Below are 20,712 nucleotides of genomic sequence, written 5' to 3'. Positions count from 1 at the left end.
TTTTAACATTATAAATGTCTTTACCATCACTTTTGGTCAACTGAAAGCATACTTGCAGAATACAAGTGATTTCTTTCAAAAACAAATCTTACTGACCACAAACCTTTGAATGGTATTGTACCATTATGTTCAAATGTAAATATTTGGACCAATCAATGCTTCAGAAACATCCTTCAGTTCATCACAGCTTGTGTATATTCCTATTCTCTCCCCCATCAGTTGTTTTTTCACTTGTCAAAAAGAAAAAGATTCAAGTTCCAGTGCCTTTTCTGTACCTTTTATAACTCTGTAGATGTGGAGACATGGTATGAAGGTTATCTATTGGTGATCCATGACATAGCTCTCATAGGACTGGCCCAGAAGTCTCTCTACATCTACCTTTGGCACTACCCAACATTGAGCTGAGTGTGGTTTCCTGGATGAGTCCTTCAGAATCTTGTCTTGTAGAGTGACAGGAAAATGCTTGTCTCCTTTCTTTAGCAAACCCATGGCCAGTGAAGTGTTCTTATTTGTTTGTGCATGATGGAAACCAGCTTTATCCCTTGAAACCCTTATGACCTCCATAAGGGTATGTTGAAACTGGCCTGGAAATAAATACCCATACAAGATCTCAAAAATGGCAAAATATGGCTGAAAACCCATTTGACATCTCACTGAATAAGATATAAAAAAAAGAGAAATGGTGTTACCTACCCAAAAGCCCATGAGTGAGATGAGAAAGCCCCTTTCCATCTGCAATATAGAAGCCCAGGTGCTCCATTTGAAAGTATTTGGGATGGTTGTAGTGATGGAAGAGAATGAGGAACTGAACACCAACCCCAAGCTCAATCCAACAGCTGTGGTGTTCTTCAACCGTAATTCTCATGCCATGCTGCTCCACAGATCCTCTCTGATTGATGGGCAGCATCTCAATTTCCTTCCCATCCACTTCCACTTGTACTGAGTCCAGTGTTAATGTGATCATAATGGCACCTTTGGCTGCAGTGATGGAAATCCTGTCGAAGAAGGTACGAGTACGATTCTCCAGCCCCTCTTTAGAAGGAGTCAGCATTAAATGCCCATCCACAATAATGCCTAACGGTATAAAACGGGAACAAGAGACTAGTTTGTTTAGACTAGAAGAGTATCTAAACAATAAGCTATACTGTATATTGGATGTAAAACCACCTTTGTCTGGGTCCACAACAAGCCGTAGTACATCATCAGCCCTGCCATCGATGGTAAAACACAAGTTCTGATGGAGCTTTGGGAGCTGAACAACAAAATGTGGGTCTCCATCCACTTTCAGAGACACAAAATACTCTTATGTTAATGAGATTATAATTTTATATTTAACTTTAAATGTGCAAAAATAGCTAAAGGAAAAATTGAATATTTCATAAAATATTCTGTCCTTGAGTCATACCTGAGGAGGAGAACACTCTAATTGAACTTAAACTGGGTTGGTTATCTGGGTCTGTTGAAATTGAAGACATACTACAGTAAAATGTGCTGCTTATTACAAGTTAATAAATGTAGTTGCACTACACTTCTGAAGGTTTTTTTATTGCACAAACACAGATTATGAATTGATAAATGAAGGAAGTGCTTACCAGACACTTCAGCATCAGAATCTGAAAGAAAAATGAACAAATCCAAAAACTACATAATAATTCCTGGTAGCTGAAAAAGTAGACCAAGCTCAGATTTGTAATGTTTTTAACTCACATGACTCATAATGGATGTTGTAGTCATAGTCGTAGTCATGTGCTGTATCATAATCTGCAAAAAAAACGTCATGATGCAGTTTTGGCTTAATTTGATTCATGCTTAAGAAGTTGTTTATATTTGGAATCAGTGTCAAACTGATTTAGCATTTGAAAATGTATAACTTACCTTTAAGAAGTTCAATATCTGTACAAAAGATCAAGAAACACACAATCAAGGAAGATACAACTTTACCCTAATTTCACTTTGACCGTATGTGTCCACTCGGCTTTATGGCTGCCACTTTGTTTTCCTCCTGTTAACAGTGTAAACCTGAATGTTTGCCACATTTTTGGCACTCTCAGTATTTGCTCTGCTTTCATTCCCACAATAAGATGCGTTTCCTTTGACAGTAAGTGCCCTGCGAAGTGGACTTCATAGTGTATACTGCCATCTTAAGTGAGATTCTAATACTAAGAGAGCGTACATGTTCAGTTCGAAGGGCACAGCAAAATGATTAGGAAATAAGGGGACATCAACACTTCACTTCAAAAGTAAGTGTAGAGGTAAATTTACCCACCAATCAATATGTAAAGTTACATAAAATATAACGTGATAAGATTTTCCCCTTTTTGCTCTGGAACAAATAATAGATTAATGAGACCAAAGACTGCCCGTTAGATTTACCCAAAACAAATTATATCTCATGTTTAACCACTATAGAGACATCAAAGCCAGCGGCACATTCCAGAAGAGTTGACTGAGGTAAGGTTGCTCTTGGCAGGTTTATGAGCACTGAACGGCCACTGACACACTGGAGCTCACATCTCTGAAAACGTTGAAGCAAATTTTCAAATAAATGTTATCTTTATTAACAAACTGCATATTTGACGTCTACACAAGTATGTTCTTGCCTAAAAAAAACTCTTAAAACTACATTCCATGACACAAAAACAGCATTATTTTTTAAAATTATAGAGTGAGAAATACTGCAAGCGGTGTGATACAAATGCTTGGAGCTCTGTTATCAGTAGAATATCGCACTCCTCTCAGCCAATCAGATTCGAGGACCAGAAAGAACTGTTGCATGAAGTAACGTGAAGGAGTTTCCAGCATTATTATTCAGTTTAATTAGTTTCAGATATGGTTTGTACACAGTTGTGTGCAAGACATGACCGACTAAACTTACATTTTATGTTGTAAACAGATATCATTGGAAGAGAAGTGAACACTGAGTAGAGACCCTGTCAATTGGTACGTAGCTATAGAAAATTCATTGTAGATGAATGTTCAGCACTACTTAATCTGCCCTAGTGGACACATACGGTGTCTAAACCAAAGAAGTAGAATGAAAATAAAATGGACTGCATTACCTTTCCTCTGAATCTGGATGGATGAGGACACATCTGATGGACAGAGAAGAATGGAAAATAGAGGACACAAAAACAACCATTACATTCAATGGCACTTTGGTTTTTCAAACTGGTTTGTTTGGTTCATTTGAAATTTATGTAACATTCAAAGAACAAATATCTGCAAAATTGTGGCTAAAACGTCAGCTTCTGTTCCTTAGAAGGAACTCACCCAGAAAACGAGAGGCTTCCCACAACTTTGGTGCATCTGTCATTCCTGGCATTGGCAGAAACGAAGGAGCCATCAGTGTGGCCACTTCCAGTTCAACCTGAATGTCTGAATTAGCATCTGTGGTAGATGCTGTGGAGGTTAATGTTTGTTTGCCCTGCTCAAGCGTTGTGAGTCCTGAGGTAATAGAGTTCTCAACCTCTGAGGAAGAGTCTTTCACCACAGATGGTGCCGTTTTGACTAAGGTGGCTAATGTTGTGCTTTTGACTGGCGGAGAGGAAGAAGTGGTTTTCACTGTACTGACAGGTATGTTTGAAATCTTAGCCAAGGCTGGTGTGGTTTTGATAGTGCTTGGAGGCGAGGTGGATGGCTTACTGGAAAGTGAGGTAGAGATGGCCTTAAGTGCTCCTGTAGTGGTCTTCTTAGGTGATGGAGGAGGGATTGATTTGTTAAGGGAAACAGAAGTGTTGGGAGGTCGACCTGTGGTGTGAAGCCCTGAGGGTGGTGGATGTGCTCGTACAGATTTGGTGACAGGAGGTTTGCTTGTTCTTGGAGGTGAGAACGAGCTGGATTTTTTGTTTCCTGTTGCAGATGTGGAAGATATTTTAGGTGCAGCGTGAGAGGTCTGATTCATCACGTTTGTAGAACCTGCTACGGTACTAGTTGACGTCTTGCTAGTAGTGGCCACAACAGAAGAGCTAATAGTAGGTTCGGGTTCATCGATATCTGGTTTCATCACAACCAACGATGTGACCGGTGTTACAAAATTGTACTTCAGCGAAAGATTGGTGGCTTTATCTACAAGAAGACGCTGTATGAACACATCCGAGGTGTTAATTTTAGCCAAGAGCAACTCTTTGATTGTGAAATAAGCCCAGAGCCGATGCACAAAGCTAGGAATGCCATCCAGTGCCTGTGCACAGCCCAGAGATGGTTCTGTTCCATTTACAACTGCTTTGCCCAATGGTAGCTCATTCTCCACTTTGACTTTCTGCTTTGAATCATTTGCTGTTAAGGTAACCTTTAGATCCTGTACACCTGGCTTAAGTCGACCTGTGACTACCAATTCAGAGCCCTGGAAGTAGTTGGGGAACAGAGAGCGAGTGATATCGTACACCTGATCATCTAGATAGGACAGCTGGATATCTGAAAGCAGAGGGCTAGCGACTTCATCATAGAAACCTTTCAACTGGACAGCTGCATCATCGTCCTCATATACCTGAAAGACAACAAACAAATGAAAATATTTATTATTTCATTTACACAATTTAATGTAAATAATTTAATAAAATATTCAAATTCTTATTATACAGTTACAGTCCTCAAATCTGATTGGCTGAATGTCATTCCAGGAGCACTGACATACAGTCTAACAGCATTGGGATTTTTGATTGTTTGTAATTGCTTAAAGAGATTTTTTCACCCCAAAATGAAAATTACACTCAAGTCATCCTAGGTGTATATTACTTTCTTCTTTCAGACAAATACAATTGGAGTTACATATATATTTTTTTAAATGTCCTGGCTTTATCTTTCATTAACCCCCGAAACGGTATGAAGTACTTTTTATGATGGATGGATACACTTCTTGGGCTTCAAAATCTCAACCACCATTCAATGTCATTATAAAGCTTGGAAGAGCCAGGACATTTTTGTAATATAACTCCAACTGTATTCATCTGAAAGAAGAAAATAATATACACCTAGGACAGCTTGAGGGTGAGTAAATCATGGGGTAGTTTTCATTTTTGGGTGAACTATCCCTTTAATTGAGTTTGTGTGTTCCAGAAACACTGGAGACTCTTTCAGCTTTTCTTGTATAGGCATACTCGTAGAAGGCCACTTACCATCCGAGCCACACCCCGATTCTCCAATGCCAGCCTTCTCAACATTGGAAAATCAGCATCATCTCCAAAGGCCAGGCCAAATAACGAAGCTAAACCCAAAGCATTCTGTGCATTGCGCAGAATCACATCCGGTTCTGTCTCCCCAATAGTGGCTTCTCCATCAGTCAGGAAGATGATCATGGGAACACGGTGAGACGAAGGCGCAAGACCAGTGGATGAAGACGAGTGTGAAGATGGATTTAGCAACTGGGCCGCAGACAGTAGAGCTGCATTGATGTTTGTCCCTGGTGTAAGGAGAAAAAAGTTATTACAGTATTTCTTGCATAACTGAATCTTCACTGTGGCTGTTTTATCTCTAGATTCACAGCAACATAAATTGCATAAAAACATATTCCCAGAGTTTCCAGTCTGAATTGATTGTGATGAGATAAAATACAGTGTACCACAAAATAAAGGCAAAAACATGTCTTTCTATTGAGTAAAAAAAAAACAGCATGTATGAAAATATGATTCACAAACAACATCATCCTTAGATAGCTGTTAAAAAAAGAACTATGGGTTACTAGTTTGAATCAGTCACTGAACTCAATTAATTAATTATTGGTTACTGAACCACTAAATCAATCTGACTCTCTTACTGAACATCAAGTTATCATTAATAGATGTCTGTCTTGAAATGAAGCAAATGTACTTAAGGTTTATGAAACTATCAGTATCATTCTACTGACTCATTGTTAGTATAACAGTTAAATGTACACATTTGCAACAGTTATTAAATATATTTTAATGACTTTATATATATATATATATATATATATATATATATATATATATATTTTATTATGGATAAATTATCATTAGATATGTAAATGTTAAATACATTTTATAAAAATAAATGTATCAAAAATTCTGCAGGAAATAATGTTATTATTTTGAATAATAAAAATACTTTAAGATACAGAAGAAACACCTACAGCCCTCTGCGATTATCTTCCTGACAAATTCCTTGGCATCCCGCACATTTTGCCGAGTGGCCCGCACAGTGCAGCCTTTCTTCCAGGTGTGGACCTTATCTGAGAAAGTGATGAGATTGAAGTAATCTCCCTCACGTAGGTCACTCAGTATGGTGGTCATGGCTGCCTTTGTCTGATGTAAAACACAGTGGAGAAATACATCATTCATTGTTCTTTATCTCATTCTCAATAAGTTGTGGTTTTGAGTTGGCTGACATGCTACCTGCTTAATTTTTGTGCCAATCATAGAGCCGCTGATGTCAATGACAAAGATGACATCTTTAGGAACTACAGGAAGCCCTCGAGGTGCAAAGTAATGAACAAAGTAGCCATCATCCACCTGGAGTAAAAAAAAAACAAGAGAAAACATTACAATGCTACACCAGGACCACTGCTATTCTGGTACCACCAATCAGATACATTAGTGTGAAGACCTGGATGTCCCCCATGGGGTCTTTGAGCTCCACGTCATACTGAATGATGAAGTCTGCATTGAGACCTCTGGGGGAGATGTTCTTCTGTTGCTGTATGGTGGGAGTATAGTGCACATGTGCGCAGTAAGGATTCTTCTCGACCTTGGTTGATGGAGGAGGATCTGCATCCACTGAAAGATCAGTGAAAAGGAGATAAACCACATGTTTTCTGATTGTTTGTTCTGAAGCATTGACATGGCAGAAGTGGTTCTTTTAGGGTACCTTGAGCATTGTTAGTTAGCAGTCGGCTGGTTCGCAGCGGCAGAGCTCTGATAAAGCTGATGCCTGTCCGCTCTGATATGCTGACATCCAGGGAAATGTTCTGCACGGGTTGGCTAGGCCGTAGACCCAGAGACAGCTCATAACGGCCGAGACGTCGTGATAACAGCTCCTCATAAGTCAGTGAGAATGAGACACGAGTTCCAGGAGGCACGTTGACTGCAACACGGAACTTCTCTATCTCACGTTCCCTTTGGAATACAACAGAAGTTAATCAGGTTCCAGGTTCAACATTTTACCTGATTACTTTAACAAAAAAAAGATTTATTGTTCAAAACATCTGCAAGTATATGAGAAAAACTGTAGGGATTTTGTCAACACATTCATTTCCAAAACAGCATGTTTGTTGTGTCAAAAGTGAAGAGTAAATGAAACAGCCTTTTGCAGTTTTTAGTGGATGGCTGCACACTGGGATTCTGCCAAAAGCAAGTCCCGGTGGAGAAGGTATTGAACAAAATTTGGACTGACTTGGTAGCAACAAGTCCTGCCGTTTTCCCCTGCTTCTTAGCGTTGTCATAGATCTTCCTGGCATCAGTTCTCTTCTTCACCTGAGCCACATAAACCTTACCATTTGAGGTGCTGGATATAAATAAAGACAAATCAAAGCAGAAAACATTAATATTTTGATAATCATACAGACAGTCTAGTTCATACATCTGTGCTATGCTGGTGGCAAAACCACTTCTCACTGGTTTATAAACACATCCTATCCATCATAAAAGGTAATAAAAAAAGGGTAACACTTTAGTATAGGGACCAATTCTCACTAATAACTAGTTGCTTATCAGAATGCCTATTATTAACATATTGGCTGTTTATTAGCACTAATAAAGCACATATTCTGCATGACCGTTTTCTACATCCCTAATCCTACTCAATACCTAAACTTAAAAACTACCTACTAGCTATTAATAAGCAGCAAATTAGGAAAACAAATCCCGCACACTACCAAACTTATTCAAAAACATTTGTTTACAATTTCGGTCGCATGACCTTCATCAGGTATCTTCAAAATCTGTTAACTTTTTTGTTTGTGCACTTTAGTTTTTGTTGTCAACTTAATGTAAATCTTCAGAAAAAAAAAAATTTGTTCAAAGGACCTTGAACTGTGCATTTCATTTGGTCTGTGGATTTTTTTGCCATTGCGTTTTGTATTTCTTCATTTAAACTCACAAAAACAAGTGGAAATGGATTGCGGTGAAAAGAAAATGTAATTTCCCTCACAAACCATAATTACTGTGAAACTCTCGCAATCACACAGCAGTTCCAAAATCCCCTTAACACTCAGTTCAGGAGCATAAACGCTAAGGAGTTCACCCACACGAAGCTATCCATACTCTCTTTATGTCTTTACATGAGGGTCAAGCTGAGAAAATGCTAAAGTAAGGTCAGCCCCTATAAGCAAATATATTTAAATAAAAGTCAACAAGAACCAACCAAATAAACCAACAGCCTTGTAAAAGAGCTTGTTTGAATAAGATCAGGGTGAATGGACAGTTTAAAGCACAGTGGAAAATGAGGCGCCTGTATGTATGTGTGGCACTGAGAGGTCTGGGATGGCTGTGCATGTGACACTGTGAACACAGAGCTCTCAGTCACGGTTTAACAAACGCTACTGCACGAAAGAAACACATTTGCCGCAGCTATTTGAAAAAATACAGAGCCTGATGGAAGTGTCTGTCTGTATTTGTGTGATTCTTTGAGGGTGTGTATACATCTGTAATGTACATTGAAACTTGAAGCCCTGCTCCGTTGATGGATACATGTGTGCATTCTTCTCGCATGTGTGTGTATTTATATGCACGTAAATGTGTGAGCGTGTGTACCTTGGCCATGTGCCTTGGTAAACTCTGCTGGGTAAAAGGGAGAGTGAACAGAGCCAGTTCTCATCATTTTCTCTATTAGCTTTCTGAGTTTTCTTGACAAAGCCTGCTATTCATCTGGCCTGAACGTTCTTTACTTTTGACCCCTGTCCGCTTCCAAATCCAGCCCCTGTGTGCTTAAGCTGTTATGGAGCCTTATTTGTGGGAAATTATTTATATTTAGCATTTCTGGAAAAGAGGTTTACAGAACTTTTACTCTGGTTAACAAATATGATTGCTAGGTCCTTTTTGTTCTTTTCTTTTTTTTTTGCTCCACTCCAGTGTCCTTTTCTATGTTTCTTAATTTGTACAAACCTTTTTTTACAACTGATAGAATAAAGTGAAAGTTACAAGGACAGTTCACCCAAAAATGACAATTCTTCATTATTCACTTTCAAGTGGCTCGAAAACCGGTATGACTTTCTTTCTTCTGTATAACACAAAAGTAGAAATTCTAAATGTGTTGGTCGCTGTATTCCATGCAATTACGATCAGTGGGGACTGAAGCTTTCAAGCTTCAAAAAGGATGCAAAAGCACCTTAAAATATGATTTAAAAAATATGGTCTATATGACTATTCACAAGCCATACAAAAGCTCTGAGTGACAATCAGACCATATTTACATCGCCATTCACTTGATATCTTCCCCTTCTTTGAGATCTTAACTCAAGAACCGCTGAATCTGAATCAGTGAGATGAACATATCAGTCCAATTTATGAATGAATCATTCAAGGTTTAGGACCCAGATCAACTGATTCATTGACAAACTAACTCAAAAGAATTTATTGTTCACACATTGGACATTGCTACTTTTCTCATGAATGTGCCAAGGAGGCCAGACACTGAGATTTTTGTCTCAAATATAAGCGTGTTTGTCACACAAAAAAATCATATGGTTCCAGAAGATTTAGAAAATAGTGTCACTTATGATGCTTGTGTGTCATTTTTACAGCTTGAAAGTTCCCATTCATGTAACTACCTTGAATAGTACGACTGGGGTTATTAAAAATGTCTCTCACTTTTAACAGAAGAACAGAGAATGAAGTCATTTTTAAAACAGCATGTGGGTAAGTAAACGATAACAGAACTTTAACATTTAAGTGAAGTAATCCTTTAATTATTTCTGTAAATTAGGAGCATTAAAAAAATCCCTTTTGATCACAAAGCACTTCTTTCCACTTGAACAAATCATTAGTACAATTATAAACCTGCTGTGTCTATTCAGGGAAAACTTCAAACTTGCTCAATTTAATTGCAATTTCACTGTTTTTAAAATGATTTGACAGCCAGAATAACAAAGACTGTGGTGTAACTTTTGACTCACATGGTAAAGTTGGAAATAAATGCAGATGAAGATAAATCCACCTCAAAGGCCGCCTCTTTAGTAATGTGGAGTTGGTTCCATATGGTGCTTTCTACTGTGGTTACAGCATAGCGAGACACTACAGAACTTCGCACATGGTAATCCGTCACCTTGAGCTAAGGGCATAACAAACACCAGAATACTACATTGATACGCCAAGCCACATTATTTACCTTCTAATTTTTCTTAAAATCTCAGATATAAAAAAGCTGTGCACATGAACATGAATATTTGCAGGTTTGCTAGGGAATTTGCTGAAAAAAACATCCATTTAAAACATGACAGGACTTTATTGAACAATTTGTATGATTAGAATGTTAATTTTGATTTCTCACATCTCAATCTGTTTACTTGAATCTGATTCAGACCACATTGGTCTGGCTACAGAAAAGCCAGTCTATCGGAGCACCCTTTCATGCACCGCATACAACAGCATTGCTCAAAGAAGCTGTGTATATAATTTAAAAACAAGATTAAGTGACCGAAACAAATATTAACACAATTAGCCAGATCTACAAATTAAAAACTATGAAGACTAAAAGATATTATCCTGGGTCTGGGTGTCTGACAGTAAATATTTAAGATTATAGAATGTCTTGTTAAAAAGAAACTTATAATAAATAAATAACTTAAAAAATAATGTCAACATTATCATTTAAGTCTGCTTCTGCTCTCTGTCTCCAGTGACTGATCTGGATTGTTTAGCTCATATTGCTTCTAACTCATGTAAACATTCTCATGTGTTTTATACGAATAAACATCTGGTTTCTAAGGCATCAAATTCATGTTTGTGCATATTTTTAAAATGAAAAGGAACCCATGGGTCAAAAGGCTAGAACACTATTTGGTGCTTTATGGGATTTCAAAATAAACCAAAGCAAAAAAAAAACAAAAAAACACCACATTTATCTTAATATTTACAGTTTAGCAGAAAGCAAACACATAGCTTTTTCTGTCATACTTACTGCTGGTCTTGCTGTTGAGGTCTGACGTCTCAGTCTCTAAAAAGTATAAAATATGATGTGAGGCCTACAGTTATTTTCTTGATAGCTCCTATCCAGAGTGTATAATGAACTTTTACATTACATTCAGTAAAAGTATGTCACATCAAATTAAAGAATTAATTCCAGATAGGTGTTATAAATATATGAATCACAAAACAAACCTCATTCCTTAGTGCCATTCACCTTTAAATATGCATACAAACTGTATTATTCATATAAACTTCATTAACTAATACATTACCAACCACAAATTACCTTTGAAGTAAAAATTGTTTGAAATACTCCCAAGTATTCTCAGATGCCAGTGGTTTGGTCTTGAACTTACATTGTAATAGACTGAATCAAAGTTATTCATGAAAGGGGTGGAAATGGAACTAAATGCCAGTACTGTACACACAAGGCCACTGGATGATTTACACATAATTCACTGCTGTGCCAATATATTACCACATCTCCAGGAGATTGCTGTAAACACAAACGAAAAGCTAAATATGGAAAGATGTGTCTTTGCTACTATAACTTTCCAGTACAGTCTTTAAACGAACCTGCTGTGACACAGGTTTATTAAAACAAATTGAGATGAAACAGTTGCTAAATAATTATGACTTGAAAGCCTGTTAATGGGCATAATAAGTGAATACATTAATCTTAAAAGGACAACACCTGAATGTTATCCTTCCTTTTCTTTACATTTTCCTTATTTGACTCAAAAGCCCAGAAGGAATGCAATAAGAAATTCGTACAGAATAACAATTTGAATGTCTCACATACTTTGGAACCTAGTGGGAATCTTTATTACAACTTTTGAAGATTCCAGTGTAACACACAATAAAAACTTCATCTTTAAAACACACAATGTTGCAAACAATAAGACTATTACAATTACCAAAAGGATTGTAAACAGATGATGTTTTTTACCTCCCTTCCGTTTCCTAAAGCATCCAAATACAATATAAAAAGATTCTATAAGTAGATCAACTATGTAAAATTCTAATAAATGAAATAACATTCCACTGGTACAGAAATTCTTAAATGTATGATTCTTCAGACCAGGCGATGTTTTTAGTGTTTGTGTCGCGCCAAATACTATCAGTCACTCAAGACAAACTTCATATTTTACTTATCAGAGGAAAATGTCACAGAACAATAGGGCAAATACGCTATTACCAATTACACATACCTGGAGAGGAACTGGTTGCGCGTCGAAATGCGCACATCCAAAAGGAACAACAGTAAGTAGGATGAAAAAGACAGCGTGGATAGTCAAATCCAGTTTAACATCCATGCTTTCAGATTGCGTGGGAAAGTCAAAATCACTGGTTTGCCCGTAAGGCGAGTGCGTAATGTCTTCCACTAACTTCACATTTTACGGCACAAAGTTGTTTGTAAAAGGGGCAGTATTGCCCCCTCCCTTCCAAACTGATCCTAAAAATGATACTGAAGCCACGATAATGCCATAAGAGAGACGGATGCTCATTTAGACTGGAAAAAATAACTTGGTTATAATGACAAATGAGTTTCAATCATGCGCAGGTATTTGTGGGTTTCAAGGGGAGCTCTTTTCACGTGCGCATACTGGACATTTCGCAGAGCCTCGCCACGGTTTTTGGGGGCACGAAAACAAAAACACAAACCATTAACCCCGCGAATGCCTACAATTCCGAAGATTGCTGCCAGAAGCCTTTCAGTCGTTACAAATTGTTCTAAAACCGCATTACTGTCACCAAATTTAAAGTATTTGGATACTGAATGTTTACTCTAGAAATCTCAATGAGGTTGGAGGTTTTTGGAAAGGCGCTCGTGAACATACTAACAAATAATGAAGTGTGAGGAGTAAAGTGGCTTGAGAATGGTCTTGTGAGATATTGTGACGACTAATATAGATTGATTTGTTTAGTTGCTGTCCATGGTGCTGTTAACTAACCGAATCGTCTTCTGATTTCTGTACTTTATGAATGCATAAAAGGGTATTATTGCCCAGATCTTTGAACACAATATTAAAATTAATAAAATAGTCTACGCACTTTAACACAATGGGGATTTTATCTGTTCTAACTAAACATTTTAAACTAGTAAAAGGTAAAAGTTATCTTTAGTTGCAACATCCATTTGAACTAAAAACATTAGGCCAATGCAACCATCTTATCACCAAAGTACAAACATATTTGATTTTCACAGTTTAGTTTGAAAAACTGAAGTACAATTCAAAAGTCTGAGAGCCCTAGTGAAAATGCAAAAAAAATTATGTTCTGAGTTTTCTCATTTAATACATCAATATAATTTGTAAGGAAAATTCGTATTAACCACACATTTTGAATGAAGAGCTGAATTGGAAATAAAAATGAAAATTCATTACATTACATTTTTTGAGAAAAAAAAAACAAACAGATGTGGTCTCAGACTTTTGGATTCCACTTTTGTGTTTGCAGACCGTGATAATCTTAATGGAAACATATGCTCATGTCCTTTTAAATTCCTTCCTCCCACCTTGTTATCCATTTACACAATCTATGTGTAGATTAATTGTGCAAAAATGGCAAATTTAAGATTTTTTTTATGATTATAGATGTTCAGGTACAGTCTGTAGTGCTTCTTCTGGCTTTCTTGCGACATTCACATTCTGGAATGCAAATAAGAAATCGCTTTTAGACACTGATCAGCGATTAAAATTCTTCATCTTTCCAGAGTGTTTCATGACTTACTGTGGGTCTGTCCCTGTGTGTGTTCACTGCTTGGATGTTTAAATAGAAGGACTCCACTTTACATCCTGCAAGGAGGGCATAAAAGAACATGCTATACTCATATTATGTGTAGCACTTTTCATTAATAAGGTTTGCGTCCAATCAGCTAAATATAATTTCAACAGATTATGTCGGAATTCTAATGTTATTTTGTGGTTTTTCATTAATATAGTTAAGAAGGTGGTACTGGCCAAAAACTACTTTTCATGCTGGGTTGATTTTATCATAACCGTTTCTCTAACATATCTACAGAATAGTTCTCTCAGACTGAAGACAAAAAAAAAGATAACAGGACCCCAAATTAGACCCTAATCATGAACAGATCCATGTTTGAAATAAACATGGCTATGCCTACTCACCGTAAGCTAATGGAGTTAGTTTGAGAACAGTATGCAAAGGACACTTTAGATACGGTAGATCATCTGTGGAGAAATCAGAGATGTATCATTTGCATGAAAGATGCTATGACAGTGACAATGTTTTTTTTTCATAGTCAGTGACAGCAATTGCTGGCTGTTTTTGGTTTAGACCTGCACTTTTGTCCAGAAAGTAGGCCAGTAGACAACGCATGACTGCCTGGTGGCAGATGACCAGCACATTCTCTTGTCTCTCAAGCTCCATTATGACTGGCTCTAGACGGTGCACCAGGTCTTCATACGACTGCAGAACACAGAAAAGGAAAAAAACTACCTGTAAACAGTAATATTGTGAAATATTGCAATTTGAAATAACCATTTTCAATTTTAATATATTTAAAAATGTAATTTATTTGTGTGATGGCAATGCTGAACTTTCAGCAACTGATACTCTGGTCTTAAGCGGTCACATGATCCTAATATGTTGATTTAGTACTATCAATTACTGTTAGTGCTTAATTATAATAATGGTTCTTATTATTATCAGTGTTGAAAAGTTTATAACAAACTCGTACTTCTATGAGTAATAGTTATAAATCTGAAAGTATTTTTCCTTTGGGAGGGATCTACCTACTAACTTCTCACAATACTTAAACTGGTTGAGGTTGAACCATAGAACAGACAACTGATTTTCTTAGCAGAGATATATTATGAAAAAGAAAAACAACAACAATGAAATTCACAATAATAAACCCCAAAGCAAAAATAACATACCATAAACCAATCGTACAAAATGTTCATGTAATGAAGATGGTTATACTTATATGTCCCAATCCAAAAGCGAAAGAAGAAACCTTGTAGAAAAGACAGATGTAAATAGTTCTTATCCTTGTAATTAATATCCCGTTTTGATGACCCAAAGTAAGGAGATGCAATGCAGGGAAATTAGTCCTTTATATTTTCCTCAGAGTCCATGCAGTCCTAAATGCACCATTGATACATCTAAGAAGGCTAGGTCAAAGGAGTCCTTCTATAAACAACATATTAACAAACATTAGAATAAACCTCAAAACCATGAAATGCAATTTATACAGCCACACTGTGAATATGCATAAAAAAAGGACCTTACTTTGATTGAGCATAAAACAGCATGTTTCCCAATCAGGACATGATCTCAGTGAAGGTAAGGCTACAAGAGGGAAGCCATGCTTTCCTCTTACCAAACATCTCTCTCTTCTTCTACCATCTAACTGTATTTAAACTTCTCATAAGAGAACCATAGTGTCCCCTAATGATGGGTAGTAGAATTACACCCTAAGTAACATTTACCTGTTACAAGTTTTTGATGCTTAATATTTTCGTATATTATGCGAAGCATTTTTTAGGATTCTTTGATTAATAAAAAGCAATTGTATGAAATCGAAATCTTCTGTAACATTGTAAATGTCTTTACTGTCACTTTTGATCAATTTAGTGCATCCTTGCTGAATTAACATGAATTTCTTCATTTTATTTAAATCTTTCTTACCACAAACTTTAGAGCGGTCGTGTATCTCAGTTTTCACAAATATATTAAGCAGTAAAAAATGCTAATAAAATAAAATAAAATAAAATAATAATATTAGAATGATTTCTGAAGGTTCACGTGACACTGAAGACTGGAGTATGACTGAAAATTCAGCTTTACCATCACAGTAATAAATCAAAATTTAAATGCATTAAAATAGAAAATGGTATAAGAGTATAAGAGACCTTTCAAAAACAAAAAATAAAATTTTTAACCATCCCAAATTTTTGACCAGTAGTGCACATTTTTGCACAAGCTCATTTGAACACAGTTGTGTTATGTGAAGGACTCACTTCACCCTTTGGATATCGATAGCGGTACTTGTCCTGGTCTCTTAAGGCAAACTCTTCTGGATGGGTTGCCTGAATCTCCTCATATGTCATCTCCTCACATACACCCTTAAAATGTACCAGAGTTCAACCATTTTTCTTGATATTTGCATTTCACGTGCATACACCTTTAATATATAGAGCATGACAAGCTTACCGCATCGATTTCGTTCAACGCCTTCCACTGTTCATATGGGACGCCCAGTGCCTCTGCTGTCTGTATGGTCCTCTTCATGTGGCTGGTCCACACCTTCAAATCCTTGATGGACTGACCCCTGATGAACTCTGCAAGGGCCTTAGCATACTATACAACAAAACAGACACAAGTCTGTAACGTGTAGTGGAGTAATTTTCACTGTAAGGTATCTGTACTTTTACTCAAGTATGATTTTTAGGTACTCTTTACACGTCTGACTTTGACCCATTCACACGTAAACTGATCTAATTTGACCAAGATTTTGTGTTTAGTTTATGATCTAAATCACCTTTTGGCCCTGTGAAGAGAGGCCTGTGTCTCCACCGATTCTTCCAAGCAGGTTGAGCTCACTTTCTCCGTGGCGGCTCAGATAGATGGATCGCGGTGTGACGTGGATGTTCATGAGGTAATACACTATACGACTCTGAATGTGATCCTGGACGCGGTTGACGAGGTACCTGGATCCCACGTTAAAGATCTTAATGAAGGAGAGGTGTCTATGAAACAAATGGAGAGGCAGAGCAGAGGAAGTAAAGGTGTTAAGTTCATAATAGTCGGAAACGATCCACATAACATCTTAATACATTTGAAACATCGGCAGCAGTGTACCTGTCCTTTTCCTCGTCCAGGGGGACATAGGACATTTTATAACAATCAATACGCTTCAGAAAGTCCACCAGTGCTTCCTCTTTGTCGTAGTTTTCATAATCTGGGCTGCTCAGTTTTACTTGCTGTCAAAAGAGGAAATAATAATAAAAGCCCTCTCATCCTAAAACATTTTTAATAGTCTAACATTATTAATAGTTTAATAACATACGATGTTACCATTATATTTGCCTCAATGATTTCTGGGTCGTCACAAACCGACTCAATGAAAAACACCTGCACATAAAAAAATTGTGAAAGGTTGGTTGCTAAACCATCATTTACAAAATATCACATAATTTTATAAAATATTAAATGACACTGTTTTCAAAATGATGTAGTCTTTCTATTAACAAACTACTTTCCAAAGCATCACAAAACGCTATATTGCTGTTATTGTTACCCTGCAGCCAAGCATGCTGACACAATCAACTCGATATCTCATTCAAACTCTGATCTGAATCGGTTTGCTCAGTTCAAAAATGAATTATATTCAGATTATATTTATTGCTGCTGGGAGTCTAGTTCTTTTTAACAAATCAATTGGCTGTGAATAAGCCACTTTAAAAAAATAAAATAAAAAAAAAGTCAGCTTTACCACTGTCAATCATCATTCACGGATACAATGGAAATGAATAGGTGGTGAAAACGAATACTTTACGCGACACTGGATTTATGGAGTAATCCAAATATATCTCACTCCAAAATGAATATTGAATATTAAAAAAATTAAGATTAGAGGTCAGGCAGGCGCTTTTTTTTTTCTTTTTTTTAAATTACTACATTATAACAATTCTTTAAGCATACCGTCACATTTTTATATGGCTGGATCCCCCTGGAGGAATGGCTCTGGTTTGCATATTTTACATCAATTAATACATTCATTTATATCTTATTTTTAATATCTGCACCCTGTAGTTTATATAATAAAATATATTTTTGCTAGACCTTCTCCAGTCTGGATCTAATTCACTGTGCAGCTAGCAATCTTCTTTTTTGTTTTGATCTTTTTTTGGCTCTACGCACCTGAGGCCATTTCATTTTTAAACTTGGAGCACAACAATCTCTTCTAGTACTTACCATATTTTTAACGAAATAATTTGGAAAACTGTAGTCTTTAAGTAACATCCCATCAACCATCACATTAAATACAATGCAAAGAAGATGTGAGGCAGACTTTCATAATGCAGTCTGTTGAATAAGCAAAACCCTGCACTTGCCTTATAGCCCTTCTCCTTAGCAAAACTGATGATGGCACCTCTTCTCTCTCTTGTAGTATTGGTGGCATCAAATACCTGTGAAGTGCATTAGTCAGAGATTGATTTGCCTCAATGATTGGTTGACTCTGCAACAAGAATGCTGAGAATCACAGACGAAGCTGGTAAATTCTCAATCGTATTGGATGTAAAGTCAGACAGATTCATATAGTAGCTTGAAAAGTTGAATTCATAGCTTGGACAGACAAGAAGAACCGCTATCCATAACATTCTTGACTCACTGCAACTTGTCCCTGCTCCTTAGTGAAGTAATTGGCGATGTCCTTAAGAGCATTTGAGGCACAGGATCTGAACACATAATACACCGATATTATTGAACAAATGGCACATATATAGATATGCACACAAGACAGAGTTCATAATCAAATAACACTGCTTATTTAGAAGTTATATACTATCATCCTAAATGTATTGTACCTGCGGATTTTCATGGCTTCTTCATTGTCTGGACGAAAAAATTCATAGTTCTTGTATGTCTGCACAACTTCCCTTCGATACTGACCCAAATTAAAGACTTTAAAAAAATAAAAGTTAGTTAGCAGATTTTTTTTTTACATATATTTACTCACTACATTTATAGTTAAATGATGCTGATACATATTATATATAGCAAATAATTTCATACGTTCATTTTATGAATACACATTGTATATGTGTGCGTGTATACATATGCATTACATATATATATATATATATATATATATGTGTGTGTGTGTGTGTGTGTGTGTGTGTGTGTGTGTATAACATGTGAATTATGCTGATATCTCAGCAAATAATTTTACATGTAGTACGTACATATATACCACAAACATAAAATCAAATACTTGCCATTAAGAGCTGATCATTAACGTCATAATACATACACTCACCTTGAGTTGGGACTCCAATCCAATTTAGGTATCGGGTTAACTTTTTTGAGATGTAGGTCTTTCCCCTGGCTGGCAGACCAACCATCACAATCATTGTGGGACAGTTTGTAAACTGAGGTCGTGAGGCTGTGGACCAGTAGAAAACATTGACGTTAAAGTTTGAATAAGGTTTAATCACTTGGAGATGTTGGAGTAGGAGATTACATATGCATTCACAAGATAATGCCAATGCAACATTAATCTAATAGTCTGTTTCATTTGAGAGAAATTAGAAAAATGGAAGCGGTACAAGAAGAGGGCTGCCACATTAGCTTCAAAGTACATACAGGAACCCACTGACCGTACATCTTCATCATCAGTTTGTTGTTCATTCTATACTGAGACAGCAGGGTTATTCAAATGACTTGGATGGCGAAGAGTATGAAAACTACTGAAAGAACATCCCACAGTAACCAAGGAATCACATGAGCCTTGAAGCCAACTCCAGTACTTAATATTCCTGTTCATTCTGTTGCCACAACTGAAGAAACAAAGCTCTCAAAAACACAACTTGGTGCAACTTCAAGAGGTAATCAAATGTAGACAAAAGTAGCAGGCAGGGCTGAAGTTCACAACACCCGGGTTGATCATCTACAACAGATTAGCACTCTTAATGCACCAAGAATTTTAGAGGAGAGGGAATTAGCAAATATAGTAAAAGAAAAGACAGGGGAATTTAACTATCCCTCACTTACAGCCTCTCCTCTGGCCTAGGGCCCTGCCCATTCCTGGCAGCCATAACTTGAGCAGTGGTGTCTGTGTGAGCTCCTGCTCCGTGGACATGTCGTTAGGCCGTGCACGGCTGATTGTGTGTTTAGGAACTGAGAACACATGGCTGGGATCCCATCAACCCTGTTCCTGCTCAGGTCACCTGACTGAGGCGGGAAGAGTTGGGAGGAGAGACAGGGTTGGTGGAGAGACAGAATCCTGGCTGCCAATGGGTAATTGACTTAGTTAACCCTTTAGAGGCTTTGAGCCGGTCACTTTTTGCTTCATGACAAAAACTACACCATTTCTTAAATAAAAAGAAAACATTATGTTCCAATATGTTACTCCATGTATATATTTAGACAGTCACAAGTACCATAAGAATGTATGCAGTGTGTTTATTTTGCAAATTTGTAAAATACAATGAAATTAGATTTTGTTTGGGCCTATATTTTGTAGATTTTCTTTTATCCAACAGTCTCACTTTATGCTGGATTTGATCTACAGTATTTATTATGTTCTGTTCACAGCAAAGTTGATAACTATAAAGTTAAATAATCATTCTAATTCTATGAAAATATTTAAGTCCAAACCACAGCAATAACGACACAGAGGAATTATATCATATGAATCACTTCCAGAACAATTTATCAAGCTAAACGTTAAAAACACTGACCAATCAGAATCCATCACACTGTAAAGAGCTAAAGCATTTGAAGCGGCAGATGACATGACAGCAAAACGTTATCATGCGTTGATGTGGATGCTAATATAGTTATTTAATACAAAAATAAATTAAGTGTAGAAATAATTTACACTCAGAAACTGTGAGTAAATTTCACAAATAATTACAAATAAACAGCAAGTAAAACATTG

At 36.8% G+C, this 20,712-nt stretch overlaps 2 protein-coding genes across 3 annotated transcripts; both read right to left on the bottom strand.

The window, feature by feature from the left end:
• Window positions 1–222: 222 nt before the first annotated feature.
• On the bottom strand, window positions 223–12,416 carry LOC107574689 (inter-alpha-trypsin inhibitor heavy chain H6-like). Its single transcript, XM_016261128.1, has 18 exons — window positions 12,290–12,416; window positions 11,071–11,106; window positions 10,067–10,221; window positions 7,348–7,458; window positions 6,823–7,070; window positions 6,562–6,731; window positions 6,351–6,467; window positions 6,089–6,260; window positions 5,115–5,398; window positions 3,271–4,486; window positions 3,060–3,092; window positions 1,876–1,893; window positions 1,708–1,761; window positions 1,593–1,613; window positions 1,406–1,456; window positions 1,168–1,281; window positions 694–1,074; window positions 223–584 (listed from the first exon to the last, which is right to left on the bottom strand). The coding sequence occupies exons 1-18, from the start codon at window positions 12,392–12,394 to the stop codon at window positions 319–321; spliced, it is 3,552 nt and encodes a 1,183-aa protein (XP_016116614.1). The 5' UTR covers window positions 12,395–12,416; the 3' UTR covers window positions 223–318.
• Window positions 12,251–20,026, bottom strand: LOC107574688 (6-phosphofructo-2-kinase/fructose-2,6-bisphosphatase-like). Of its 2 annotated transcripts, XM_016261126.1 has the most exons (15): window positions 19,824–19,881; window positions 19,430–19,609; window positions 19,090–19,215; window positions 18,638–18,734; window positions 18,442–18,508; window positions 18,164–18,238; window positions 17,124–17,180; window positions 16,908–17,029; window positions 16,588–16,795; window positions 16,260–16,406; window positions 16,067–16,171; window positions 14,381–14,510; window positions 14,210–14,272; window positions 13,812–13,876; window positions 12,251–13,729 (listed from the first exon to the last, which is right to left on the bottom strand). In XM_016261126.1, the coding sequence occupies exons 2-15, from the start codon at window positions 19,458–19,460 to the stop codon at window positions 13,670–13,672; spliced, it is 1,353 nt and encodes a 450-aa protein (XP_016116612.1). In that variant the 5' UTR covers window positions 19,461–19,609; window positions 19,824–19,881; the 3' UTR covers window positions 12,251–13,669. The 2 variants fall into 2 exon arrangements, with proteins under 2 accessions (XP_016116612.1, XP_016116611.1); XM_016261125.1 differs by lacking the exon at window positions 19,430–19,609 and having other exon boundaries at window positions 19,824–20,026.
• Window positions 20,027–20,712: the final 686 nt, after the last annotated feature.

The sequence above is a fragment of the Sinocyclocheilus grahami genome, unplaced genomic scaffold (assembly GCF_001515645.1).
Source record: "Sinocyclocheilus grahami isolate Dianchi unplaced genomic scaffold, SAMN03320097.WGS_v1.1 scaffold2309.1, whole genome shotgun sequence".
Taxonomy (NCBI): domain Eukaryota; kingdom Metazoa; phylum Chordata; class Actinopteri; order Cypriniformes; family Cyprinidae; genus Sinocyclocheilus; species Sinocyclocheilus grahami.
The sequence above is the reverse complement of the archived record's forward strand: the minus strand, read 5'-3'. Positions and strand labels throughout refer to the sequence as shown.

What these genes read in the sequence shown, in the direction of transcription:
- LOC107574688 (XM_016261125.1), bottom strand. Translation starts at nt 19,911, where the DNA reads ATGTCCACGGAGCAGGAGCTCACACAGACACCACTGCTCAAGTTATGG. An exon ending in GATTGGAGTCCCAACTCAAG is followed by an intron (nt 18,735 to 19,089) that starts GTGAGTGTATGT and finishes ATTTTTTTAAAG; the next exon opens with TCTTTAATTTGGGTCAGTAT. An exon ending in TCATTGAGGCAAATATAATG is followed by an intron (nt 17,030 to 17,123) that starts GTAACATCGTAT and finishes CTCTTTTGACAG; the next exon opens with CAAGTAAAACTGAGCAGCCC.
- LOC107574689 (XM_016261128.1), bottom strand. Translation starts at nt 12,394, where the DNA reads ATGGATGTTAAACTGGATTTGACTATCCACGCTGTCTTTTTCATCCTA. An exon ending in TTTATTTCCAACTTTACCAT is followed by an intron (nt 7,459 to 10,066) that starts GTGAGTCAAAAG and finishes ATTTATATCCAG; the next exon opens with CACCTCAAATGGTAAGGTTT. An exon ending in CAACATCCATTATGAGTCAT is followed by an intron (nt 1,614 to 1,707) that starts GTGAGTTAAAAA and finishes TTTTTCTTTCAG; the next exon opens with ATTCTGATGCTGAAGTGTCT.